This window comes from Hylobates moloch, unplaced genomic scaffold (genome assembly GCF_009828535.3).
Source record: "Hylobates moloch isolate HMO894 unplaced genomic scaffold, HMol_V3 SCAFFOLD_23, whole genome shotgun sequence".
Lineage (NCBI taxonomy): Eukaryota > Metazoa > Chordata > Mammalia > Primates > Hylobatidae > Hylobates > Hylobates moloch.
In genome coordinates this window covers 10,185,082-10,210,851 of record NW_026652298.1, presented here as the reverse complement: position 1 = coordinate 10,210,851, position 25,770 = coordinate 10,185,082, and the positions used below count along the sequence as shown (strand labels likewise).

The 25,770-nt window shown below is 38.9% G+C and overlaps 1 protein-coding gene across 1 annotated transcript in view; it reads left to right on the top strand.

The window, feature by feature from the left end:
• Positions 1–1,251: 1,251 nt before the first annotated feature.
• The window catches only part of DEPDC1B (DEP domain containing 1B), a 101,972-nt gene continuing 77,453 nt past the window's right edge, over positions 1,252–25,770 (top strand). The window contains exons 1-2 of the mRNA XM_058434241.1: positions 1,252–1,326; positions 14,146–14,411. Coding sequence (XP_058290224.1) covers positions 1,279–1,326; positions 14,146–14,411 — 314 coding nt within the window. The 5' untranslated portion in view covers positions 1,252–1,278. The remainder of the gene's footprint in view (positions 1,327–14,145; positions 14,412–25,770) is intronic.

The window sequence follows — 25,770 nt, the reverse complement described above, 5'->3', positions numbered from 1 at the left end:
GGCAGCTGCTAACATATTTTGGTGCCGTGTCTCGGATATGGGCAGCTGCTAACATATTTTGGTGCCCTGTGACTCAAGTTAACTTCCACAGCTCACAAAGGCAGTAACATTTTCTAGGGAGTCACTAGAAGATATATGTAAAAAATCTCTATCTCCTAGTGGAAGATAGGGTTACTTCGTTAAGAATGTTTATTCAGGTCCACTGCAGCCTTCAATTCCAAGCCTTTGGTGATAAGGGCTATTTTCTCACCGTGGTAGGGAAAGGATGCCCATCCCAGAGAAATCTTTGTGGCCTGCTGCATCGGAAGAGGCAGGTCAGCTTGCCCTTTCTGAAACTACCATTTCTCCAATGTTTTCCGCTCGAAATAATCAATATACCAATTAGGCATATTTTGGAATGGCACACCTTCAGTCCTTCAACGTCTTGTCCTGGGTACTTACCGAGATGACCAAATTTGAGCAGGTACAGAGTCCTAAGCATATGGAGTTACTTCATTTGTCCCTCTGAAAGATTGCAAATCGAACTAGCAATTCCCAGGGGGAAAATTCTCAGCAGTCAAAAAAGGACTCACAACCCTGTTGCCGAGGACTAAAAGTAGCAGTCCAATACAAAACATAGAACTCAAATTAAAGGAGAAAAGACTATCATGAGAACAAACAGAAGAGGAATCGGGGCTCCCTTCCCGCTCTTTATTGCCCTTAACACACTGTCTACGCTCCTTGCGCTCTCTATCCCGTTTTTAAATGTCCCTACACTGGTAAAAGCTGTCGCCTCGCTTCATTTCACTACCCGCTTCTCTCAGCGTTAGCAGCACCTCCAGGCTCACAGTGCACTTGGTAGGGAGGACAGGGATTTATCCACGCGGCTCAAAGCTGGGTTTCAGTCGCTGGATAACACCTATTATTGACCCTTTTGTAGAGAAAGCGTGCGTGTTTGTGTTGCGCGGACGCAGAAATCTGGGAAGGGCGCTGCACAGCGTTGTCCAGCGCTGGGGAGACGCCCCCGGCCCCTTAGTCGCACCTGCCCAGGTGTGCTCGCACGGTGGGACCAGGGTGGGCAACAGATTCCGCCCCGGGCAAGTTGGCACCCGGAGCTCCCTGCGCCGCGGGTTTCAGAGGAGACGCCTGCCTCCCCGCCCACCCCGCGCAGTTCCGGTGACGTGCTGCCGCGCCGCCCAATCAGCACCCGGAGGCCGCGGGCTTGGGATTCAAACTGCTGCTCCTCCGGCTGGCTGGGATCGGCGCTGGCGCGGCTGCGGCCGCTGCTGCCTACGCGCCATGGAGCATCGCATCGTGGGGCCCGGGCCGTACCGAGCTACCAGGCTGGTGAGTGAGTGTGCGGGGGCCTGGGCGGAGCCGCCGGTGCCGCGAGCCCCCAGTCAGCGCACGGACAGAGTGCTTGTCAGTCTTCGCTTCTGCAGGCCAGCGGGGCTCGGGTGTGGAGCATTTCAGCTGGGACTACTGGGGCTGCCTTTTAGTGGACGAGCCTCAAAGAAAGGCTAACGAGGCCCAGAGCTCAGCCGGCCGGGGGTGAGTGCAGCTTAGTCCATGAGATGTTGACTGGGTTCTCGGCAGTAGATGGCGCCTCTCTATTTAAAGACCCCAAGACCAGGCTGTTGCCTGCCTTTTGTCCTCTGGAATCTAACTGACCCGGTCGGTAACCTGAGGGGCCACCACGTACCCCGTAACGCTCAGCGTTCGCGGCAGTCCAGGCAGGGCGTGTCTCCTTCCCGGGTGACACCTGATAATACCTGACGAGGTATTCGAACAAACGGTGCCCAGAACAGAGGGGCATCACGCTGGCCACATTTCCGGCCCCTGGCGTTTGTGTTTCTGTCAGCACCGATCCAAATGAGGAGCTGGCCGGAACAGATGTTTTAGGAGAGTCTTTGCCGAACCTGGGGGTCCTGGGTCCTGTTTTTTTTTTTTTTTTTTCTGGGAGAAAAGCTTTGGTAATGAGGTGTACTTGGTCTGCTTTGACTTGGAGCAAGTAATTTTAGTGATTTCTACCTCAAAGGCTTACTATAATGCAATAAAGGGTGACAATTTGGTAATGTCCTTGGCAAGTTTTTAGAGGACTTTCTGTGGACGTGTAATGGTAATTTGGGAGGACGGTAACTTGCTCCTTGGTCTGCCAGCCTCTGGCTACATTTAATATGGGAATTACTCTCATCGTTCCATGCATCATAATGAATACACAGGAAAAGATGGGAACTAAGATCCAAACTCTTACTCAGCTAGACTCATGGAAGAGGTGAGGATGCTGGGATATGGATAATGTAAATAGGGTTTCCTTTTCTTTCCAAAGCCAGCCACACACTATACCAGTAGGTCAAGTCAGAGCTGAGGCGGCCAGCTTCTGGAAGAGAAATCATAGTTGGGGCTGACCGTCTTTACTTTTTAAGTTTGGCTCATAGATCACTTTGAGAATCTGATGAAGATTAAGGATCCTCTTCACAGAAAACTGCACACGCCACATACTCATGAAATTTTACGTGATTTAAGGGGACGGATCACTTGAGGTCAGGAGTTCGAGACCAGCCTGGCCAACACAGCAAAACCCCGTCTCTACTAAAAATACAAAAATTAGCTGGGCATGGTGGCATGCGCCTATAATCTCAGCTACTCGGGAGGCTGAGGCAGGAGAATCGCTTGAACCTGGGAGGCGGAGGTTGCAGTGAGCTGAGATTGCGCCATTGCACTCCAGCCTGGGCAACAAGAGTGAAACTCTATCTCAAAAAAATATATATATATTAATAATAATAAGGGGATTGGGAGAGTCTGTGACATTGTTTTATTTGGCATAAAGACAAGCATTTTATTTGCTCATCCTTTGGATCAGTAATGTGGGCTAGACTCATGTCAGTGGCTCTTTTGTGGAGGTCACTTATGTGCCACAAGTAATGTGACTTGGCTAGTACTGGATGATGGAAGATGGCTGCTTGACTTGGTCCTGGCTGTTACCTGGGCCAGATATTTCTAACAGGTTATCGGAGGCATCTTCACGTAGTGGTCTCATGGTTCCAACGTAGCTAAAAGGAAGTTTCAGCTTGTGACTTTTTGTTCAAATCTCATTGGTCAAAGCAAGTTAAACAGCTAAATCCAGATTCTAGAAAGTCAACTCCACTTCTTGATGGGCAGAGTGGCAAAGCCACAGAGGTGCATGTGGAGAGGATGGGAAGAATTATTGCACTCATCTTTGCAAACACTATACAGACACCAGAATGATCTGGGGTCAAGACTATTGATGGGTCTAACTTTAGGGAGGAAAATAAGGCATTTGATCTTTCCCTTCACCAATCTATTTACAGCACTTACATAAGGAAAACATAGCGAGGCTGTGGTTCTTGACGTGACTAGTCTTCATTCTTCCTGCATTAGACTAAAAAAAAAAAAAATTACCTCATAATTGAAATTGTATTTTAGTCTCATATTCACAGAATTGTATGAGGTACTTTTCATGGATGCAGAGGGCTCATATATAGATACTGCTGGATTCTTGAGTCACATTAAACTATTATCAAAGGAATTTGTTTAATTAAAAAAAGGTGCTCTCTGCTCTCTAGAAGTCTTCAGTCCGTAACAAATAATATTCAGGCTAAATTTAGGTTAAGTTAAGAAGATACATGACATGGATAATTAATGAAACAAACACCTCAGTTTCACCAGAATTTCCCAGGTAATCAATTCAGTTCTCAACTTCATAGTGTTTGAAGAACATCATATTAAACTAAGAATTGGAAAACAGAAAACAATAGCCAATTTTTTTTTTCAAAAGTGAGTATTCCTGCTGTCAGTGATTGCAGCCAACATTGAAGATGCTTCTTTCCGTTGTAAAATCTCTAATTGTTTCCCCAGCTGTGACTTAAAGCTTTTGCTAGGTAAATCAAATATTTAATAGTTTGAGACTAGTCCTCTTTTTACTTGTTGGACCTAGCTGGCCTTTCCTCCCTCCATCCGCAGTATATTTCTCTCTTTTCCCATCATGCTCATTCTAAACTTTCTTCAGGGGAAGCTTGGTAAAAATCTATTGGGATACAAAAACTAGGCCTCTATTTTCTCCTTTCATGGCTCACTTTACTTTCTCAAAGCATGTACAGCTTTAGAAAAAGCTCTTTGGTGCTTTTTCTAAAGCACCAAAGTCTTATTTGAAAATAACATTTTGTGGATTAGGTAAAATGTTATGACAAAAGTCAAATGACAGCCCTAACTCATGATAAGTGTGATTCTAATTAGCCATTTATACATTTTCATTGAAATAACTTTCATTTTTGTAAACTTAGTATAAATAGTTCATTCAAGTAGAGAGAAAGACATTTTTTTTCTAGAAACTGCTTAAATCTTCTTTGAACTTATTCTGAGTTATATATATGGTCTGATGCAACTGATAAATTTTAAAAGATACAGCTTTCATTGAATCTGAGAGTTAGAATGGCAAGATCACACAATGAGGTTGTGGCAAGTACAAGTAGATCTAGGATTGGTTGTCACTGAACTCCCAGACCAGTCAGTTTTCTTTATAGCACCGCTATCATAATATTTTTGGTACTAAGAAGAAAGGAAATGGAATATCCTGAAGAAAAGAACAGGATGCACAGCAGTAGGTGTAGTTTGCCTCATCATGTTAAGCAAAAACAATTGTGTGATTTTATTTTTTCCTGAGAAACTAGGGGACTGAAATTAATAAGTAGAGCAAAACAAAAAGTGTTTTACAGTCATAAAACAGATCTGTTTTGTTCTATTTGCTGTAAAGATTCTCTTCAAATATAATGTCATGAAAAAAAATTCAAGCTCTTTCTTGTTCTTTGTTGACATAGGATATTTTGTTTCCAAAAGTGACTGAGAATGGTATATTGTTAGATTATTTAAAGACAATTATTTTTCTTTCTGAGCAAAGTAGCCAAATAACCCCTTAGTTATATTTGGGAATAAGTGGGAACAGAGACCAAGGTGACCTCAGTAGGCCTTGAAAAACCTAAAGTATCTCATATATTAAGGAAATATAACCCATAATGATAAATGCCATTCAAAATCAAAATGAGTAAATTCAAAAGTCTATTTATAAATGCTCTTTTTAAAAGGGGCAGTGGGACTTGGATAAAGATGTTTTATTAGACATTTTCTAGTATGAAATAAAAGTCAGTAGCAATAGAGCAGTTAATCCATTCTGAATCCTAATGGATTTTTTTTTCCAGTGTGGGAGAATGCAATGAATCGAAAGCTCATGCTGAAGAGTAAAATTCTGAGAATTGAAAAAAGTTTTCCCTCACAAAAAGAAATGAACTTCACAAAAGGAAATTTTCACGCCAGATGCTGTGGCTCATGCCTGTGATCTCAGCACTTTGGGAGGCCGAGGCAGGTGGATCACGAGGTCAGGAGATCAAAACCATCCTGGCCAACATGGTGAAACCCAGTCTCTACTAAAAATACAAAAATTAGCTGGGTGTGGTGGCACATGCCTGTAATCCCAGCTACTTGGGAGGCTGAGGCAGGAGAATCACTTGAACCAGGGAGTCAGAGGTTGCAGTGAGCCGAGATCATGCCACTGCACTCCAGCCTGGGCACCAGAGCGAGACTCTATCTCAAAAAAAAAAAAAAGAAAGAAGTTTTCACATTCCCTTCCAAAGAAGACAGGGGCCTTGTCCTACCAGAGATTTATACTTGGTATTAATTGACTGTAATGACAACTGTATGGTATTACACAGGAACAGATAGTCGCTCAATGGGATAGAAACAACCAAGAAGTATGATATGTAAGGTTACTTAATAGTATTTCTGTTCAATTTAGAAAAGCATGGCATAATTGACTCTTGATATGGTTTGGACATTTGTCCCCTCCAAATCTCATGTGTTGGAGGTGGGGCCTAGTGGAGGTGTTTGGGTCATTGGGACAGATCACTCATGAATGGCCTGTTGCTGTCCTCATGATAATGAGTGAGTATTCACTCTGAGTTCATGTGCGATCTGATTGTTTAAAAGTGTGGCACCTTGTCCCACACTCTGTCTTGCTCGCCCCTTCCTGTGTTACGTGCCTCCTTCTGCCTGCTTCTGCTTCACCTTCTGCCTTGAATAAAAGCTTCCTGAGGCCTCACCAGAAACTGAGCAGATGCTGGCACCATGTTTCTTGGACACTCTGCAGAACCGCAAGCTGATTAAACCTCTTACCTTTATAAATTACCCAGTGTCAGGTATTTTTTTACAGCAACGCAAGAATGGACTAACACAACTCTCCATCCACAAACAAATAGAGATCCCCTGCCTCCCACCATATAAAATTCAGTTAAAGGTTTACATATTAAAAAACATACCCTCTAAAATATTAAAAGAAAATTTTGATAAATGTTTTAATACCTCAGGATAGGGAAGCTTTCTTAAGAGAATAAACTCTGAACTGATAAAGAAAATAGATATTTATTTCCTTATAAAAACATCAACACCTACAACAAAATCATTGTATAGCTTGAGACTATGTAAAGAAATTGATAGGCTAAGATAAAACATTCGTAACATATAACAAAAAGGTTTAATATTCTATATTCATCAGTACATATTAAATGGGTATACTATATGTCAGTCACTGGTCTTTGTTGTGAGGATATTGAACTGAACAAAATCGATTAACTTTCCTGACTTCTATGCCCTTAAACATTAACGGATTAAACAGTTCTTAAAATTGATTTTAAAAAAGAGATAACCCAATAGAAAAATGGCAAATCTCAGAAGAAGAAATGAATATGACTAAAGGTAAAGATATGAAAATGCAAACAAAATATGGCTCTATCATTTCTTTTACATAGATTGGCAGAAATGAAAGGAATGATAACATCTAGTGTAGGCCAAAGTGTAAGGCTTTAGTCTCCCACATTGTTGGTGGAAGTGTGAATTGCTACAACTGATTTAAATATGCTGATACTTTTTAGTAATCTATCAAAAGTAAACAAAAGCCTTGGTACTTTAGGTTATATAAACAAGTATATACCTGTAACATATTTGTAAAAATTGAACTGGGCAGAACTTGGATGACCATTTGTTAGAAAATAGCAGAAGAAATTATGGCACATTCTTAAGAATGGGCTAGATCTGCAAGTATGACGCAGGGAGATATCTGTTAGGTGCAAAAGCATGTTTTAGGATAACATATACAACATGATTGATCTCATTTTTTAAAATGGCAAACAACAATAAACAACACACCTACAAAGGAAAAATTCTGTCTATGTGTCTGTATGTGATAGGTATGGGGTAAGACATGCAAACTCTTTTGTGTATACTTCTATATTTAATTTGTTTGTTTCAATGAGTGTTATTACTTCTGTAATTAAAAGAACAACAGAACTGCTAACCAGACTGGGTCAATTAGTGGACATACCTAGTGATATTTGGAAATATTGGGTCCCAGAGAGCCATGTCTTCATTATGTTTATGTAACGCATGAGGTATTATGCATTAGGTAATTTTAGTTCATGATTATGATTGTTCAACCAACATAAAATAAACAAAAATCTTTTTTATTACCCCTTCCCCCGGCCCTACATACTTGATTATGCCTTTTAGGTGCAAAAATCTAATGATAAATGAAAGCTAGGTATCAGAGCATGTATTAAAAAAATCAATAATCAATGATTAAAAATATGTGAAAATTGTTTAAAGGTATGGTAATATCCATAGGTATTTGGCATAGTGAAATGACTACTTGAAGAAAAGTCTGTAGCACAGGATTCCAGATCTTATTCACAGACTAAGTACCTGAATGACATTTGCTAAGCTGTGTATCCTGCTAAGGTCTTGATTTTGTCCCAAAGATTTTTTCCAGCTCTAGAATAGATTGAACCTCATAATTTAAGAGCTATCCTGGACATTTTATATATTATCCTTAAATTTGAGGAACACATTTTTAACAAAGGACTTTTATAGTCATGATCTCATTTGATCTTACAATAACCTTGTAAAGTGGGTAGATAGGTAGAGAAGTTAAATCAGCATTCTTGGACTCTTTATGGACTTCCTGTCTACTATTCATTATTTAGCCTTTGCTCTGCTTTTCCTGTTTACATACTTTCCCTCCTTCATCCACTCACTTGGTTTCTTCTCCAACCTCCCTACTGTCTTCCACATGCAGTTTACCACCCCAGCCAACCAGTTCATATTTGCCAATTTTCATGTGGGTAATAATTTTAGTATGTGAGCATTTGCATATGTGTATGTATGTGTTTTTGTTTTTAGGTGTTAATTAGGCATAATGTACAGAAAAATGCTCAAAAAAATTTGTTGAGTTGTACAAAAAGTGTACAACTCAACAAATTTTCATAAAGTGAGCATCCCATGTAACCAACATTCAGATCAAGGAATATCATATTACTAGCACCGCAGAAGTCTCCTTTCCCCCGCTCGGTCCCTACCTCCTTATAAAGGTAACTACTATCATTATTTCAAATATCATGGATCATTTGGCCTGCTTTTGAGCTTCAAGTAAATGGAATCATAGTATTTACTTTTCATATCTGGCCTCTTCATCTCAATATTATTTTCTGAGATTCATTTATGTTATGGCATGTAGCAATAGTTCATTCATTTTCACTGCATTCTATTGGTGAATATATTATAACTTATTCTTATGTTGATGGACATTTGGGTTGTTTCTGCCTATTATGGATAGTGCCATTATGAATAATGTGTCTTTTGGGGAACATATATATGGATTTCTGTTGGGTATATGCTTAGGAGTAGAATTGCTGAGTTATAAGGTGTTCAGATATTTAGCTTTTGTAGATATTGCCAATCTGTTTTCCAAACTGGTCGCTCCAATTTACATTCCTTACAGCAGTGTATGAGATTTCTAGTTCTTTCACAGTCTTACCAGCACTTAGTAGTGCCTACCTTTTTTCTTATTTTTTAGGTCTCTAAAAAAAATTTTAGTTTTGTAAATTGTAAACTGACAAATTATAGTTGTATATATTCGTAGAGTACAAAATGATGTTATGATTTACGAATTCAGTGGAATAATTAAATCAAGCTAATTACCATATCCATCACCTCAAATACTTAACATTTTTTTGTTGTACACTTGCAATTTACTCTCAGATTTTGAAAGTACATTATTATTAATATCTTCACCATGGTGCCAAGATATCTCAAATAAAAAAGATAATTTCCTCTCTAGTTGAGGCTTTGTACCTTTTGACCATTATCTCCCCGTTCCCCACTCCCCTCAGCCTCTGGTTACCACCATTCTGCTCTTTACCTCTTTGAACTCAATTGTTTTAGATTCCACATATAAATGAGAATAGGCATTATTTGTCTTTCTGTTCCTGGCTTATTTCACTTGGTATAATGTTCTCCACTTCCATCCATGTCGTTGCAAATGACAACATTTCTTTCTTTTTTTAAAGGCTGAATAGTATTATATTGTATATGTATACCACATTTTCTTTATTCATTTATCTGTTGATGGACTTTTAGGTTGATTCCATAACTTAGCTCTTGTAAATAGTAAATTAACATGGGAGCGCAGACAGCTCTTTGACATCTTGACTTCAAGTGTTTTGGGCAAATACCCAAAAGTGGGATCATTAGATCCTCCTGTCTTTCATTTTAGTTATTCTGATAGCCATGTCGTGATATTGACTTGTCGAGTTCTTTTACATTGCACTGATAATTAATGAGGTTTAACATCTTTGTATATGTTAAAGGACATTTGAAGATCTTTTTTTATGATATACCTGTTTAAATTTTTTTTTCATTTTTTAATTGGAATATCTTTTTCTTATTCATTTTTTTTGTTTTGTTTGGAAATGATAGATATATCTTATCCTACTCAGTGGCTTGCCTTGTTTCTGTGTGTTTTTAAGTTAAAAAAGATTTTAAATTTGGACTAACTTAATTTGGAGCATGACTCATAACAGTGTCAAAAGAAGTAGAAAGATTAATGTAAGAATAAAAAGCTATTTCAATTTGGCCAGGAGGAAGACATGATTAGGAATTAGTGGGATTAAATTTCGTGAGGTTGAGAAGTTGGTTAAAAAAAGTAGAAAAAGTGCTGGGTGTGGTGGCTCACGCCTGTAATCCCAGCACTTTGGGAGGCTGAGGTGGGTGGATTACCTGAGGTCAGGAGTTCAAGACTAGCCTGATCAACATGGTGAAACCTCATGTCTACTAAAAATATAAAAATCAGCTGGGTGTGGTAGCGCATGCCTGTAATCCCAGCTGCTTGGGAGGCTGAGGCAGGAGAATCGCTTGAACCCGGGAGGCGGAGGTTGCATTAAGCCAAGATCATGCCATTGCACTCCAGCCTGGACTATACAATGAGACTCCGTCTCAAAAAAAAAAAAAGTAGAAAAAGTGAAAGATCGATTAAGCACTTGCTTATTGACTACCTAGTGTGGGTCACACACTGTGCTACACATCCGGGGTACATGCATACACAAACCCCACTTCTGTCCCTCAAGCTTCTGTTGTTGTATGCCCAGGAATTATGAGTGTGGCTGAGAAGGTTAGCCATCAAAAATAAAAGAGAAATAGGATAATAGTTTCTCAGGTGGTTGGGCAGCAGAGAGTATGAAGAGAAATCCGGAAGAAAAGGCATGATTAGAAGGGAAAACATGACCCAAGGTTGGGCAAAAACAAACAAACGAACAAAAAAACAAAAAACAACTCTGAGATCAGAAATACAGTTTAAAGAAAAAGGTGATGTCAGAAAAATCTGATTTAAATAGGAAGAGAGGTGAGAAATAAAAGATTCAGAGTTTGTAAAGTGACAGACTTGAAAGAGAAGAGTAAGAGAAAATGAGAATATGACTATGAATTTTAAGGACTTTAGGAGACTGGCAGGGAGCCTACGTTCCTAAAAAGATGTTGAAATAATTATGTAGGAAGAAATTAGAAATATGTTACACAATAAAAGTTGCCTTATATTCCTTCTTCAAAAGAGATGACTTTCCTTTTTTTTTTTAAGTTTGTTGTATATTCATTTAGCTTTTCATATGCATATACCAAAGCAGATAGGATCAGATTATATATAGTTTTGTACGTTTTTCTTCCACTTTGTTATATTTATGATATCTATTTCTGTCTGGAACTATTGATAGTATTTTGTTTTGTGGCTATTCCACACTTCAGTCAATTTTACTCAAATTAGTTCTAGTTTTTCTCTGATTATAAAATGACAAATTAGTTCTAATTTTTCTCTGATTATAAAACATAAATATGTTTATAAGTATATAAAATACTTATAAATGCTTTCTCTGAAAAAAACACTCAGGTTTATTAAATATAATTCAACATGTTTAAATAAAATTTAACTTGTAAATACTTTTATTTTATCTTTCTTTGAGACAGGGTCTTACTCTGTCGCCCAGGCTGGAAGGCAGTGGTGCAATCATGGCTGACTGCAGCCTTGACCTCCCAGGCTCAAGTGATCCTCCCACTTCAGCCTCCCCACTCAGTCTCCCGAGTAGCTGCGGCTACAGGCACACACTACTACACCTGGCTAATTTTTAAATTTTTTGTAGAAATGGGGTTTCACCATGATGCCCAGGTTGGTCTCGAACTCCTTGGTTCAAGTGACCTGCCCACCTCATCCTCTCAAAGTGCTGGGATTAGAGGTGTAAGCCACTGCACCTGGCCTGTAAATGCTTTTTAGTCCCTTATATTTCTGCTTCTACATGGTGAATCTCTAAAAGTAAAGTGGCTGAGAAAAAAAAAGAGATCATACCTTATATAAGCATTTATTAAACAAGTACTTATGAGATTCTTTTCTAGAGCTAGCTTTAAAACAATATGGAGATGAGACTGTTATTTCCCTTTAACATTTTTGTATTTTCAGCAGACTGTAGGTAGAACATAGATTTTTTAAAATTCAAGATATAGATTTGAATATACAGATTGGTTCTACCACTTATTAGCTGGGTAGATTTGAGTAAATTTCTTAATTCCTTCTGAAAGATGGTTATTATGAGGATTACATATATACAAAGACACAATGGGGAGACAAGTTTGGGACATATTATAGTCTAATGAGAACAAAAAAGTCATTTATTTGCTCCGTGATTTTCTGCTCACTGATATAACGTCACAGATATAAGGAGAAAGAAGCTGAGTTGTCATGAAGTTATTTGAAAGTAACATTTAAGAGAGACACCTGGTTTTTGTCTTCAAGGATGCTATGAAACATGGCAGTTCACCTGCCCCCTAGTGGCATCTTGTAGTGGAAGGAAACTGGATTTTTTTCAGTTCTTAACCGTGTGCCAGGCCCTGTGCAACCAGTATATGGCAGAACTGGGATTTGAACTCAGGTCTGACTCCATACCTCATGTTTTCCCCATTCCTCAGGGATTGATTCTGTTATTCTGAAGTGGTCAAGTGTTTCTTAACTTGAAAATTAGGATCATTGTGTGGTGAGCATGGCCAGCAGTGTATTACAGTGAGTTAGTATGTACTTGATTTGACAAAGCAAGTTTCCTGAATAAAGTAGAAGCAATGGGATATATATTCCCTAGACTTAACTGAAGTGGATCCAATCAGTGTGTGGTGTGCTGTTTCTTAGCAGACCTCTCATTTTAATTTCCATGATTTTTGACTCCCCATATCAGATTTTTTGAGCTTCTAGGGCCATGTTTTTATTTAGGACAAATTCCTAGAGAAAGGTGTTAACTGCACCAAAGCCACATAGTTATTGGCAGAGGCTGGACGAATGGCCAATGGAGACTCCATTCTGGGGTCTTTCCAACGTACTCAGCTCTGACAGCCACACTGACCCTGATAATATTAATAAATACAGCAGCAATGATGCTATAATGGCTAACGTTTATTAAGCACTTCTTTCATGACAGACACTGTGATAGGCTGCATCAGCATCATCTCATCTGGTCTTTGTAACAACCCTGTCATGTGGGTACTGCATTACACCTGGAGTAATGGAGGCTTGTCTAGCAATGAGTCAAAGGTTGCCCTGCTGGTCAGTTGTAGAACAGGCCTCTCAACCCAGCAGTGTTTGACTTCAGAGCCTGAGCTCTCTCTACCCAGTCTACTTTTCAATGTGGTATCTGAAGATGTCATGCACACTTAAACTTCTAGGTCCTTTCAAAGGAACCATGAGGTAGTTTTAAACTAATATATATTATTTGAGGTATCTAGTATCTATTCTTTCAAAAAGCTTTGTTTTGCATGTAAGCAAACACTGGCTCATCACTTTTCAAAGGTTTATCTTTGTGGCCTTGAGCTGTTTGACATCAGGCACTGTATTATCTTTTTCATCTCTTTTCCCCCTCCTCCTACAATGCCTTTCACATAATAAGCAACCTAGAAATATTTGCTGAATGAAGGTAAAGTCATATTAAACAGGGGACTCCAAAAAGCAAAGCTGCGTAGTGGGCTTAGTTTTAATCATTATTTACTGTATGTTCTTCATTTATGTAAAAATCCATTAATAGGACAACTTGATGGCAACCTCCTCAATAAATAATACTTCTTGAATGAATAAATGATGAACTACCCTTGAAAAGCTGCATTTTCTTTAGAGTTTTTTTTCTATCAATAGTTTCTATTTTTGAGGCGGGGTGCAGTGGCTTACTCCTGTAATTCCAGCACTTTGGGAGGCCGAGGTGGCTGGATCACTTGAGATCAAGGGTTCGAGACCACCCTGACCAACATGGTGAAACTCCATCTCTACTAAAAATACAAAAATTAGCTGGGCATGGTGGTGGGCGCCTGTAATCTCAGCTACTCGGGAGGCTGAGGCAGGAGAATCGCTTGAACCTGGGAGGTGGAGGTTGCAGTGAGCAGAGACACACCACTGCACTCCAGCCTGGGCGAGAAAGCTAGACTCTATCTCAAAAAAAAAAAAAGTTTTTATTTTTGTTTTAATTGTGGTAAAATATACATAATATAAAACTATTTTAACTGTTTTTTATGTGTATACTTCTATGGCACTAAGTACATTCAAAGTGTTGTATAGCCATTACCACTATCCATTCTCCAAAACTTTTCTTTATTAGAGTTTGAAGCCTGTAAATAAACATTTTCAAGGCTCTACCTGTTATTAAAGCAGTTTAAGTGGAAAAATTGCATACTTTGCTTTAATTATTTGAGATGTAGCAATCTTTAAAAAATCAGTTGATTACTAGATGCCATTCTCTTTCTTTCCCCTAGTGGAATGAGACTGTGGAGCTTTTTCGTGCTAAGATGCCATTACGGAAACATCGCTGTCGTTTCAAGAGCTATGAGCATTGTTTCACAGCGGCCGAAGCTGTGGATTGGCTGCATGAGCTGCTGAGGTGCAGTCAAAACTTCGGCCCTGAAGTGACCCGCAAACAAACGGTCCAGCTGCTAAAAAAATTCCTGAAGAATCACGTTATTGAAGACATCAAGGGAAAATGGGGTCAGGAAGATTTTGAAGACAATCGTCACTTATACAGGTAATGGCACCATGTAAACCTGGAAGGTGAGGAATTGGGGAGATGAGTGAATCTGGTCCAAGTCTGTTGAGCTTCCTGATGTGTAAGAATTTACCTTGTTCACTGAACAGTGGGTCTAGTTGTGATTTGTTGAGTAGAGAACTGAATGTGTTGCTACAATAAAACCAGTTGGGATTTTTCTTGGCTTCTTAGAGCATACCAGAGCTGTGTTTTGTTGCAGTGATGTTTCAGTAAGGTAATCTTTTCATGCCTTTTGCTCACCTGGGAAGATGGTGGCCATAACTTAGTACTTCTCCTGGAGAATCTGAAATGGTGAAACAGTAGCTCTGGGTTCAGCTTTTCGGAGCAATGGGGATTGGTATATTCAGGAGGTTAGTAGCAGAGTGCGTGCGATCTTTAAACAGCTCAGGGCCCGTGTGAAGAATTATGCTAGAATTCCCTGATGTCTCAGATTAAGCCTGACAATGTGAGTCTGCTTTTCTGCAAACATTTTTGCTCATGTTTCAGTGCTATTTTATCATGTGGACACTTACCACCAGATAATCCAAGGGAAAATGAAGATTGCTCGTCTTGCACTTCACTTCTCACTGCATACTTGGCAGTTTTATTCCTGGAGGTGGAGGGAACCAACCTCAGATTCAGGCGTGGGAGAAGACTAAAGAGGAATGAAGTCACACAGGTCCATAAAGGAATTGTTGAGTTATCTACACAGATTAAAAGAAGGAATGGAGAATATGGACCCTTATTATGTGCTTTCTTTTACTCCAGCTGAAAAATAAGGAGTGTGATTGCAACATATTCAGTGAGGGCATTCCACTGGGACACATGGCTTTGCACAGAGAAAATCCGGCTCTTTCATACCTGAACCATTTCTTTGTCTCCCTCTTGGACTAGCTGCTGAGAAAGGCAGAGCAGGATGAGCGTCTGTCATGAGTGCATAGGGTGAAGAACAGACATTGCTGTGCATTAGGATCTGACTTCCTCAGGGAGTTTCATCAGCAGTCTCTTGCGTCCAGATATCAGTATTGTCATCTGGGCAATTAGTCATCTCTCCACTTGGTGGTTAGTTTTGGTGTTGCTGATCCCACTTTTAATTAGGATGTTGGGTAATCTTGGTCTATTCTGAGACCTTAGTACTTAATAGCATCAGGCAGTGGAAATTTTAGCCCTGATTCTACATGCCACACTTTATTGGGAATTCTTAAATGATTATTTCTCTTGGGAAACTTTAATTGCTTGTAGCCCATCAAGATTTAGCTAGAACACTTCTGAAAGATTCTCTGGATGAGTAACTTCCATTCTATTCTATTGTGACCTTAAATTGGGTACCTCCCATCGAGTCCCAGGAGGCTTTCTGAGTCCCAGCAGAGTAAAATAGGAGCCGACTACCCAGCACTAACTGCCAGAACATGTTTCACTTCAATATTAAGACTTAACCCTGTATCCCCCTTTAAAAAATAGAGTACACAAGACAGATTAAATTCATCCATTAAATAATTATTTTTTCCTCCAGTTTCTCTAATAGAATACTTGTGAGTCATAAATGGAACAGTATTTTTTTTTTTCACCATTTACTACCTGAAAGTTCATTATGGCTTTCCATTTTCCTGAGTGGAAGTTGTGTAAGTTAACCACCGACTTTTGCCAATTACCTAGATTAATCTGGGATGAAATCCGCTTAGACATGCAAATCATTTGTTAAGGTGCCCGTGCCTTGAATTGAGAGTGAGCTAATGAGTGTACAGCCAGCCGTTGCATACATGCAGGCCTCTATTACAGTGCTCCACGAAAGAGCATTTGCTGTCCTACCTGCCATGTCTTAACTGCTTTCCTTGGGCAGAGAGTACTACTGCCAAGTTATGAAAACAGAGGAGGAGAGTATGTATGAGCGAGAGGCAGGTTAGATTTGAAAACAGATGGAGAGTCAATGAAATGTCAAAATCCGGGAACATCCTTCTAAATATCAAGCTGTGTGGAAAGGAGCCTTTAAAAATTTATTTCTTTAATTTATTTAAATTAAATTTTATTAATTTTCAATTTATTTAAATTTTAGTTTATTTAAATTTTATTACCATATTATAATGGTACATATTTATGGAGTACTGAGTGATATATTGATCTAAGTATGCAATGTGTAGTGATCAAATCTGGGTAGTTAGGATATTTATCACCTCAAACATTTATCATTTTTTTGTGTTGGGAATATTAAAAAAGCCTCTTTTCTAGCTTTTTGAACATATGCAATAAATTATTGTTATTCACCTTATAGCGCTACTGAACATTAGTATTTATTCCTCTTATATAACTGTAATTTTGCATCCATTAACCAACTTCTTGCTGTCCTCCTCTCCCCTTACCCCTCCTGGATCTAATAACCATAATTTTATCCTCTGCTTCTATAAGCTCCTTCTTTTAGCTCCCACATGTGAGTGAGATCGTGAATTATTTATCTTTTGGTGCCTGACTTATTTCACTTAACATGCCATCCAGGTTCATCCATGTTGCCATGAATGATAGGATTTCATTCTTTTTTTTTTTTTAATGGCTGAGTAGTATCCCATTGTGTACATGTACCACATTTTCCTTCTCCATTCATCCATCATTGAACACTTAGGTTGATTCTATATCTTGGCTATTATGAATAGTGCTACAATAAACGTAGGGGTACCAATATCTCTTTGATATACTGATTTCCTTTCTTTTGGATAAATACCCAGTAGTGGGATTACTGGATAATATGGTAGTTTTATTTTTAGTTTTTTTGAGAAAAATCCATATTGGTTTTTTTTTTTTTAATACTTTTAAGTTCTAGGGTACATGTGCACAAAGTACAGTTTTGATTATACATGTGCCATGTTGGTTTGCTGCACCCATCAACTCATCATTTACATTAGTTATTTCTCCTAATGCTATCCCTCCCCCAGCTCCCACCCCCCAACAGGCCCTGGTGTGTGATGTTCTCTGCCCTATATCCAAGTGATGTCATTGTTTACTTCCCACCTATGAGTGATAACATGCGGTGTTTGGTTTTCTGTCCTTGTGATAGTTTGCTGAGAATGATGGTTTCCAGCTTCATCCATGTCCCTGCAAAGGACATGAACTCATCCTTTTTTATGACTGCATAGTATTCCATGGTGTATATGTGCCACATTTTTTTTTTTTTTTAATTATACTTTAAGGTCTAGGGTACATGTGCACAACATGCAGGTTTGTTACATATGTATACATGTGCCATGCTGGTGTGCTGCACCCATTAACTCATCATTTACATTAGGTATTTCTCCTAATGCTATCCCTCCCCACTCCCCCTGCCCCACGACAGGCCCTGGTGTGTGATGTTCCCCACCCTGTGTTCAAGTGTTCTCGTTGTTCATTTCCCACCTATGAGTGAGAACATACGGTGTTTCGTTTTCTATCCTTGTGATAGTTTGCTGAGAATGATGGTTTCTAGCTTCATCCTTGTCCCTACAAAGGACATGAACTCATCCTTTTTAATGGCTGCATAATATTCCATGGTGTATATGTGCCACATTTTCTTTTTCTTTTTTTTTTAATTATACTTTAAGTTCTAGGGTACATGTGCACAACATGCAGGTTTGTTACATATGTATACATGTGCCATGTTGATGTGCTGCACCCATTAACTCATCATTTACATTAGGTGTATCTCCTAATGCTATCGCTCCCCCCTCCCCCTGCCCCACGACAGGCACCAGTGTGTGATGTTCCTCACCCTGTGTTCAAGTGTTCTCATTGTTCATTTCCCATCTATAAGTGAAAACATGCAGTGTTTGGTTTTCTGTCCTTGGGATAGTTTGCTGAGAATGATGGTTTCCAGCTTCATCCATGTCCCTACAAAGGATATGAACTCATCCTTTTTTATGGCTGCATAGTATTCCATGGTGTATATGTGCCACATTTTCTTAATCCAGTCTATCATTGGTGGACATTTGCGTTGGTTCCAACTCTTTGCTGTTGTGAGTAGTGCCGCAATAAACATACGTGTACATGTGTCTTTATAGCAGCATGATTTATAATCCTTTGGGTATATACCCAGTAATGGGATGGCTGGGTCAAATGGTATTTCTAGTTCTAGATCCTTGAGGAATTGCCACACTGTCTTCCACAATGGTTGAACTAGTTTACAGTCCCACCAACAGAGTAAAAGCATTCCTGTTTCTCCACATCCTCTCCAGCACCTAGTGTTTCCTGACTTTTTAATGATCGTCATTCTAACTGATGTGAGATGGTATCTCATTGTGGTTTTGATTTGCATTTCTCTGATGGCCAGTGATGATGAGCATTTTTTCATGTGTCTGTTGGCAGTATAAATGTCTTCTTTTGAGAAGTGTCTGTTCATATCCTTTGCCCACTTTTTGATGAGGTTTTTTTAATTTTTTTCTTGTAAATTTGTTTAAGTTCTTTGTAGATTCTGGCTATTAGCCCTTTGTGAGATGGGTAGATTGCAAAATTTTTCTCCCATTCTGTAGGTTGCCTATTCACTCTGATGGTAGTTTCTTTTGCTGTGCAGAAGCTCTTTAGTTTAATTAGATCCCATTTCTCAATTTTGGCTTTTGTTGCCATTGCTTTTGGTGTTCTAGACATGAAGTCTTTGCCCATGTGTATGTCCTGAATGGTATTGCCTAGGTTTTCTTCTAGGGTTTTTATGGTTTTAGGTCTGACATTTAAGTCTTTAATCCATCTTGAATTAATTTTTGTATAAGGTATAAGGAAGGGATCCAGTTTCAGCTTTCTACGTATGGCTAGCCAGTTTTCCCAGCACCATTTATTCAATGGGAATCCTTTCCCCATTTCTTGTTTTTGTCAGGTTTGTCAAAGATCGGATGGTTGTAGATGTGTGGTATTATTTCTGAGGCCTCTGTTCTGTTCCATTGGTCTATATCTCTGTTTTGGTACCAGTACCATGCTGTTTTGATTACTGTAGCCTTGTAGTACAGTTTGAAGTCAGGTAGTGTGATATCTCCAGCTTTGTTCTTTTGGCTTAGGATTGTCTTGGCAATGTGGGCTCTTTTTTGGTTCCATATGAACTTTAAAATAGTTTTTTCCAATTCTGTGAAGAAAATCATTGGTAGCTTGATGGGGATGGCATTGAATCTATAAATTACCTTGGGCAGGCAGTATGGCCATTTTCACGATATTGATTCTTCCTATCCATGAGCATGGAATGTTCTTCCATTTGTTTGTGTCCTCTTTTATTTCGTTGAGCAGTGGTTTGTAATTCTCCTTGAAGAGGTCCTTCACATCCCTGTAAGTTGGATTCCTAGGTATTTTATTCTCTTTGAAGCAATTGTGAGTAGGAGTTCACTCATGATTTAGCTCTCTGTTTGTTATTGGTGTATAGGAATGCTTGTGATTTTTGCACATTGATTTTGTATCCTGAGACTTTGCTGAAGTTGCTTATCAGCTTAAGGAGATTTTGGGCTGAGACAGTGGGGTTTTCTAAATATACAATCATGTCATCTGTAAACAGGGACAATTTAACTTCCTCTTTTCCTAATTGAATACCTTTTATTTCTTTCTCCTGCCTGATTGCCCTGGCCAGAACTTCCAACACTATGTTGAATAGGAGTGATGAGAGAGGGCATCCTTGTCTTGTGCCAGTTTTCAAAGGGAATGCTTCCAGCTTTTGCCCATTCAGTATGATATTGGCTGTGGGTTTGTCATAGATAGCTCATATTATTTTGAGATACATCCCATCAATACCAAATTTATTGAGAGTTTTTAGCATGAAGGGCTGTTGAATTTTGTCAAGGCCTTTTCTGCATCTATTGAGATAATCATGTGGTTTTTGTTTTTGGTTCTGTTTATATGCTGGATTACGTTCATTGATTTGTGTATGTTGAACCAGCCTTGCATCCCAGGGATGAAGCCCACTTGATAATGGTGGATAAGGTTTTTGATGTGCTGTTGGATTTGGTTTGCCAGTATTTTATTGAGGATTTTTTCATCGATGTTCATCAGAGATATCGGTGTAAAATTCTTTATTTTTGTTGTGTCTCTGCCAGGCTTTGGTATCAGGATGATGCTGGCCTCATCAAATGAGTTAGGGAGGATTCCCTCTTTTTCTGTTGATCGGAATAGTTTCAGAAGGAATGGTACCAGCTCCTCTTTGTACCTCTGGTAGAATTCGGCTGTGAATCTGTCTGGTCCTGGACTTTTATTGCCTTAATTTCAGAGCCTGTTATTGGTCTATTCAGGGATTCAACTTCTTCCTGGTTTAGTCTTGGGACGGTGTATATGTCCAGGAATTTATCCATTTCTTCTAGGTTTTCTAGTTTATTTGCGTAGAGGTGTTTATAGTATTCTCTGATGGTAGTTTGTATTTCTGTAGGATTGGTGGTGATATCCCCCTTATCATTTTTTATTGTGTCTATTTGATTCTTCTCTCTTCTTTATTAGTCTTGCTAGCGGTCTATCAATTTTGTTGATCGTTTCAAAAAGCCAGCTCCTGGATTCATTGATTTTTTTGAAGGGTTTTTTGTGTCTCTATTTCCTTCAGTTCTGCTCTGATCTTAGTTATTTCTTGCCTTCTGCTAGCTTTTGAATGTGTTTGCTCTTGCTTCTCTAGTTCTTCTAATTGTGATGTTATGGTGTCCATTTTAGATCTTTCCTGCTTTCTCTTGTGGGCATTTAGTGCTATAAATTTCCCTCTACACACTGCTTTAAATGTGTCCCAGAGATTCTGGTATGTTGTGTCTTTGTTCTCATTGGTTTCAAAGAACATCTTTATTTCTGCCTTCATTTCATTATGTACCCAGTAGTCATTCAGGAGCAGGTTGTTCAGTTTCCATGTAGTTGAGCAGTTTTGAGTGAGTTTCTTAATCCTGAGCTCTAGTTTGATTGCACTGTGGTCTGAGAGACAGTTTGTTATAATTTCTGTTCTTTTACATTTGCTGAGGTGTGGTTTACTTCGAACTATGTGGTTAATTTTGGAATAAGTGCCATGTGGTGCTGAGAAGAATGTATATTCTGTTGATTTTGACTGGAGAGTTCTGTAGATGTCTATTAGGTCCACTTGGTGCAGAGCTGAGTTCACTTCCTGGGTATCCTTGTTAACTTTCTGTCTTGTGGATCTGTCTAATGTTGACAGTGGCGTGTTCAAGTCTCCCATTATTATTGTGTGGGAGTCTAAGTCTCTTAGTAGGTCTCTAAGGACTTGCTTTATGAATCTGGGTGCTCCTGTATTGGGTGCATATATATTTAGGATAGTTAGGTCTTCTTGTTGTATTGATCCCTTTACCATTATGTAATGGCCTTCTTTGTCTCTTCTGATCTTTGTTGGTTTAAAGTCTGTCTTATCAGAGACTAGGATTGCAACCTCTGCCTTTTTTTGTTTTCCATTTGCTTGGTAGATCTTCCTCCATCCCTTTATTTTGAGCCTATGTGTGTCTCTGCATGTGAGATGGGTTTCCTGAATACAGCACACTAATGGGTCTTGACTCTTTATCCAATTTGCCAGTCTGTGTCTTTTAATTGGAGCATTTAGCCCATTTACATTTAAGGTTAATATTGTTATGTGTGAATTTGATCCTGTCAATATGATGTTAGCTGGTTATTTTGCTCATTAGTTGATGCAGTTTCTTCGTAGCTTTGATGGTCTTTACAATTTGGCATGTTTTTGCAGTGGCTGGTACTGGTTGTTCCTTTCCATGTTTAGTGCTTCCTTCAGGAGCTCTTGTAAGGCAGGTCTGGTGGTGACAAAATCTCTCAGCATTTGCTTGTCTGTAAAGGATTTTATTTCTCCTTCACTGATGAAGCTTAGTTTGGCTGGATATGAAATTCTGAGTTGAAAATTCTTTTCTTTAAGAATTTAGAATATTGGCCCCCACTGTCTTCTGGCTTGTAGAGTTTCTGCCAAGAGATCTGCTGTTAGTCTGATGGGCTTCCCGTTGTGGGTAACCCGACCTTTCTCTCTGGCTGCCCTTAACAGTTTTTCCTTCATTTCAACTTTGGTGAATCTGACAGTTACGTGTCTTGGAGTTGCTCTTCTCAAGCAGTATCTTTGTGGCGTTCTCTGTATTTCCTGAATTGAATGTTGGCCTGCCTTACTAGGTTGGGGAAATTCTCCTGGAATATATCCTGCAGAGTGTTTTCCAACTTGGTTCCATTCTCCCCGTCACTTTCAGGTACACCAGTCAGACGTAGATTTGGTCTTTTCACATAGTCCCATATTTCTTGGAGGCTTTGTTCATTTCTTTTTACTCTTTTTTCTCCAAACTTCTCTTCTTGCTTCATTTCATTCATTTGATCTTCCATCACTGATACCTTTCTTCCAGTTGATTGAATCGGCTACTTAAACTTGTTCATGAGTCACGTAGTTCTCGTGCCATAGTTTTCAGCTCCATCAGGTCATTTAAGGTCTTCTCTACACTGTTTATTCTAGTTAGCCATTTGTCTAATCTTTTTTCAAGGTTTTTAGCTTCTTTGTGATGGGTTCAAACTTCCTCCTTTAGCTCTCAGAAGTTTGTTATTACCGATCTTCTGAAGCCTTCTCTCCACTTGTCAAAGTCATTCTCCATCCAGCTTTGTTCCATTGCTGGCGAGGAGCTGCGTTCCTTTGGAGGAGAAGAGGCGCTCTGATTTTTAGAATTTTCAGCTTTTCTGTTCTGGTTTCTCCCCATCTTTGTGGTTTTTGTCTATCTTTGGTCTTTGATGATGGTGACGTACAGATGGGGTTTTGGTGTGGATGTCCTTTCTGTTGGTTAGTTTTCCTTCTAACAGTCGGGACCCTCAGCTGTAGGTCTGTTGGAGTTTGCTGGAGGTCCATTTCAGACTGTGTTTGGCTGCGTGTCACCAGCAGAGGCTGCAGAACCGCAAATATTGCAGAATGGCAAATGTTGCTGCCTGATCGTTCCTCTGGAAGCTCTGTCTCAGAGGAGCACCTGGCTGTATGAGGTGTCATTTGGCCCCTACTGGGAGGTACCTCCCAGTTAGGCGACTCAGGGGTCAGGGACCCACTTGAGGAGGCAGTCTGTCCATCCTCAGATCTCAAACTCCATGCTGGGAGAACCACTACTCTCTTCAAAGCTGTCAGACAGGGACGTTTAAATCTGCAGAAGTTTTTGCTGCCTTTTGTTTGGCTATGCCTTGCCTCCAGAAGTGGAGTCTACAGAAGCCGGCAGGCGTCATTGAGCTGCGGTGGGCTCCACCCAGTTCGAGCTTCCCAGCTGCTTTGTTTACTTACTCAAACCTTGGCATTGGCAGGCGCCCCTCCCTCAGCCTTGATAACTCAACAGCTGTAGGTGGAAATGGTAGTATCCTAGTTGTAAAGATTAGGATATTAATAAAGCCAGAATAACTAACTTGTCCAAAGTAATCCAGGTAGTGGTAGAGGAGTCGGGATTTGAAATGAGGTCTTCATCTCTGAAACCTATGCTCTAGTGGTATGCCAGGCTGCCTCTATTTTCACAACATGAGGTTGACTTAGTTTATCAAATATATTAGTAAATGAAAGAGTAAACACACAGAATAAGCAAGAAACATTTGGTGTAATCAACACGTTTATATTCACAAAGTTCTTGCAATGCATTAAGTACTATGTAATACATATTAAATGATGAACTGTCTTCTTCAAGAAGTTCTTCTCAAATAAAGGAGGCAAGGGAAACATAACCTAAATACTTATATAAATATAGCAAAAGAAAGGTGGTTTCCTTTATCTATGAGTTAGAGAAAGCCACCTGAAATATAAGGGTTCTTTTTGTATATTTTGAAGAGAGAGAATTTGCATATATATGTTAGAGAATTTTATAACAAAGATGATGAGTAAAGCCCTTATTTTGGAATGTGTCAAAATGATTTCTAGATTTAAAAAATGCATGTCATATTTGTTTTGTGAATGCATTTAAATTTGTAAGTTTTTTTTTTAAAAGACTCAAGATGTTCAGTATAGAAAAATTGAAGGGAGGAGTGAATTTTAGTGTATAAGAAAGGAAAGCAAGTTCGTAATATCTGAATGCCTATAATAATAATAATGAGATGTTGAAGAGATGTACTCAGCACTATACTTCTTTCCTGTTAACCAATAGCAATTACTAGAAAGAGTTCTGGGTTTGCTGCTGGTGAAAACAATTTTAGATTTCACTAAATGGTGCTCATGGTTGAACCAGATGCTGTTGTCTGTGTCTTAAAGCTTCATGACCCTAAACTTCTAATGGATAAGGAGATTGAATTATACTACTTTATATGTTTATAAGAAATTTTGGTTTATGAAACATTTCTACTTCTGTCATGTCATTTAATCTTTATCATCTCCTCTGATCTTAACAACAATTCTATGAGGTAGACAGGGTACATATTTAATCCTCAACACTTTCCCCTTTAAAATGTCTAAACAAAACACCAAGAATGTTCTAGTTAAAGAAATTCCGTACTTACCGCTTCTGCCCATCTCTGTATGTGAACAATTATGTAATATTATTTAAACCTAACTTAGTGGGTTCTATACAAATAAAAATGTATGTTATGATAATTGTTTTGGATTGTTTAATGAGAAAAGTGTTTGTCCTGTTGTAGCCCTTTAGCAGGAAAGGTTTCTCTGGCATGGAGCCTCTACATGGCTCCTGGCTTGCTCTCATCACTGGTGCTAGCTCTGGTGGGTGGTTGAACTGGGAAGGTTTTCATGGCTTACAGGTAGAAATTCGCTGTCTCAGATGGTGGGGATTGAGATCTAACATGTAGGGACCATTTTCTTTTTATTCTCCTGCCTGTCTCATTCCTTTTTTTCTTTCCTTCTCTTTTTTCTTTTTTGTTTCTACCTCTATGTGTGTCATTCTCATGTTTCAACTTCTCTTTTTCTTCCTCTTTCTCTCTTTCTACTCCTTTTCTCTCATACTTTCTTGTTTTTCTGGCCTATTTCCAAAATACTGATTTTAATTTGAAACTGAAGTTTGTTATGTAGCTATTGCCAGATTTATTGAATAATGTTACTTTCACAGTTCTTAATGTAGAAAGCAGAGGAATCATACTACCCAGTTTTATGGCTTAGTATATAAAGCCACAGAAGTTAACACCATGGTGTTGGTGAAGTGATAGACATATAGATCAGTGGTACAGAATAGAGAGTCCAGAAACAGATACATATAAATATGCCAATAGATTTTTTACAAAGATGTAAATTCTATTTAATGGGAAAAGATGAGTATTTTCAGCAGATTGTGTTGGAATAATTGGGCATCCATCCACGCATATGCCAAAATAAAAAAAGAACCTCAACATAAACTTATACTTCGTACAAAAATTAGTTCAAAGTGGATCATAGATTTAAATATAAAACTATAGAACTTTTAGAAAAACAGGAGAAAAATCTTTGTTTTGGTATTAGGCAAAGAGTTTTTAG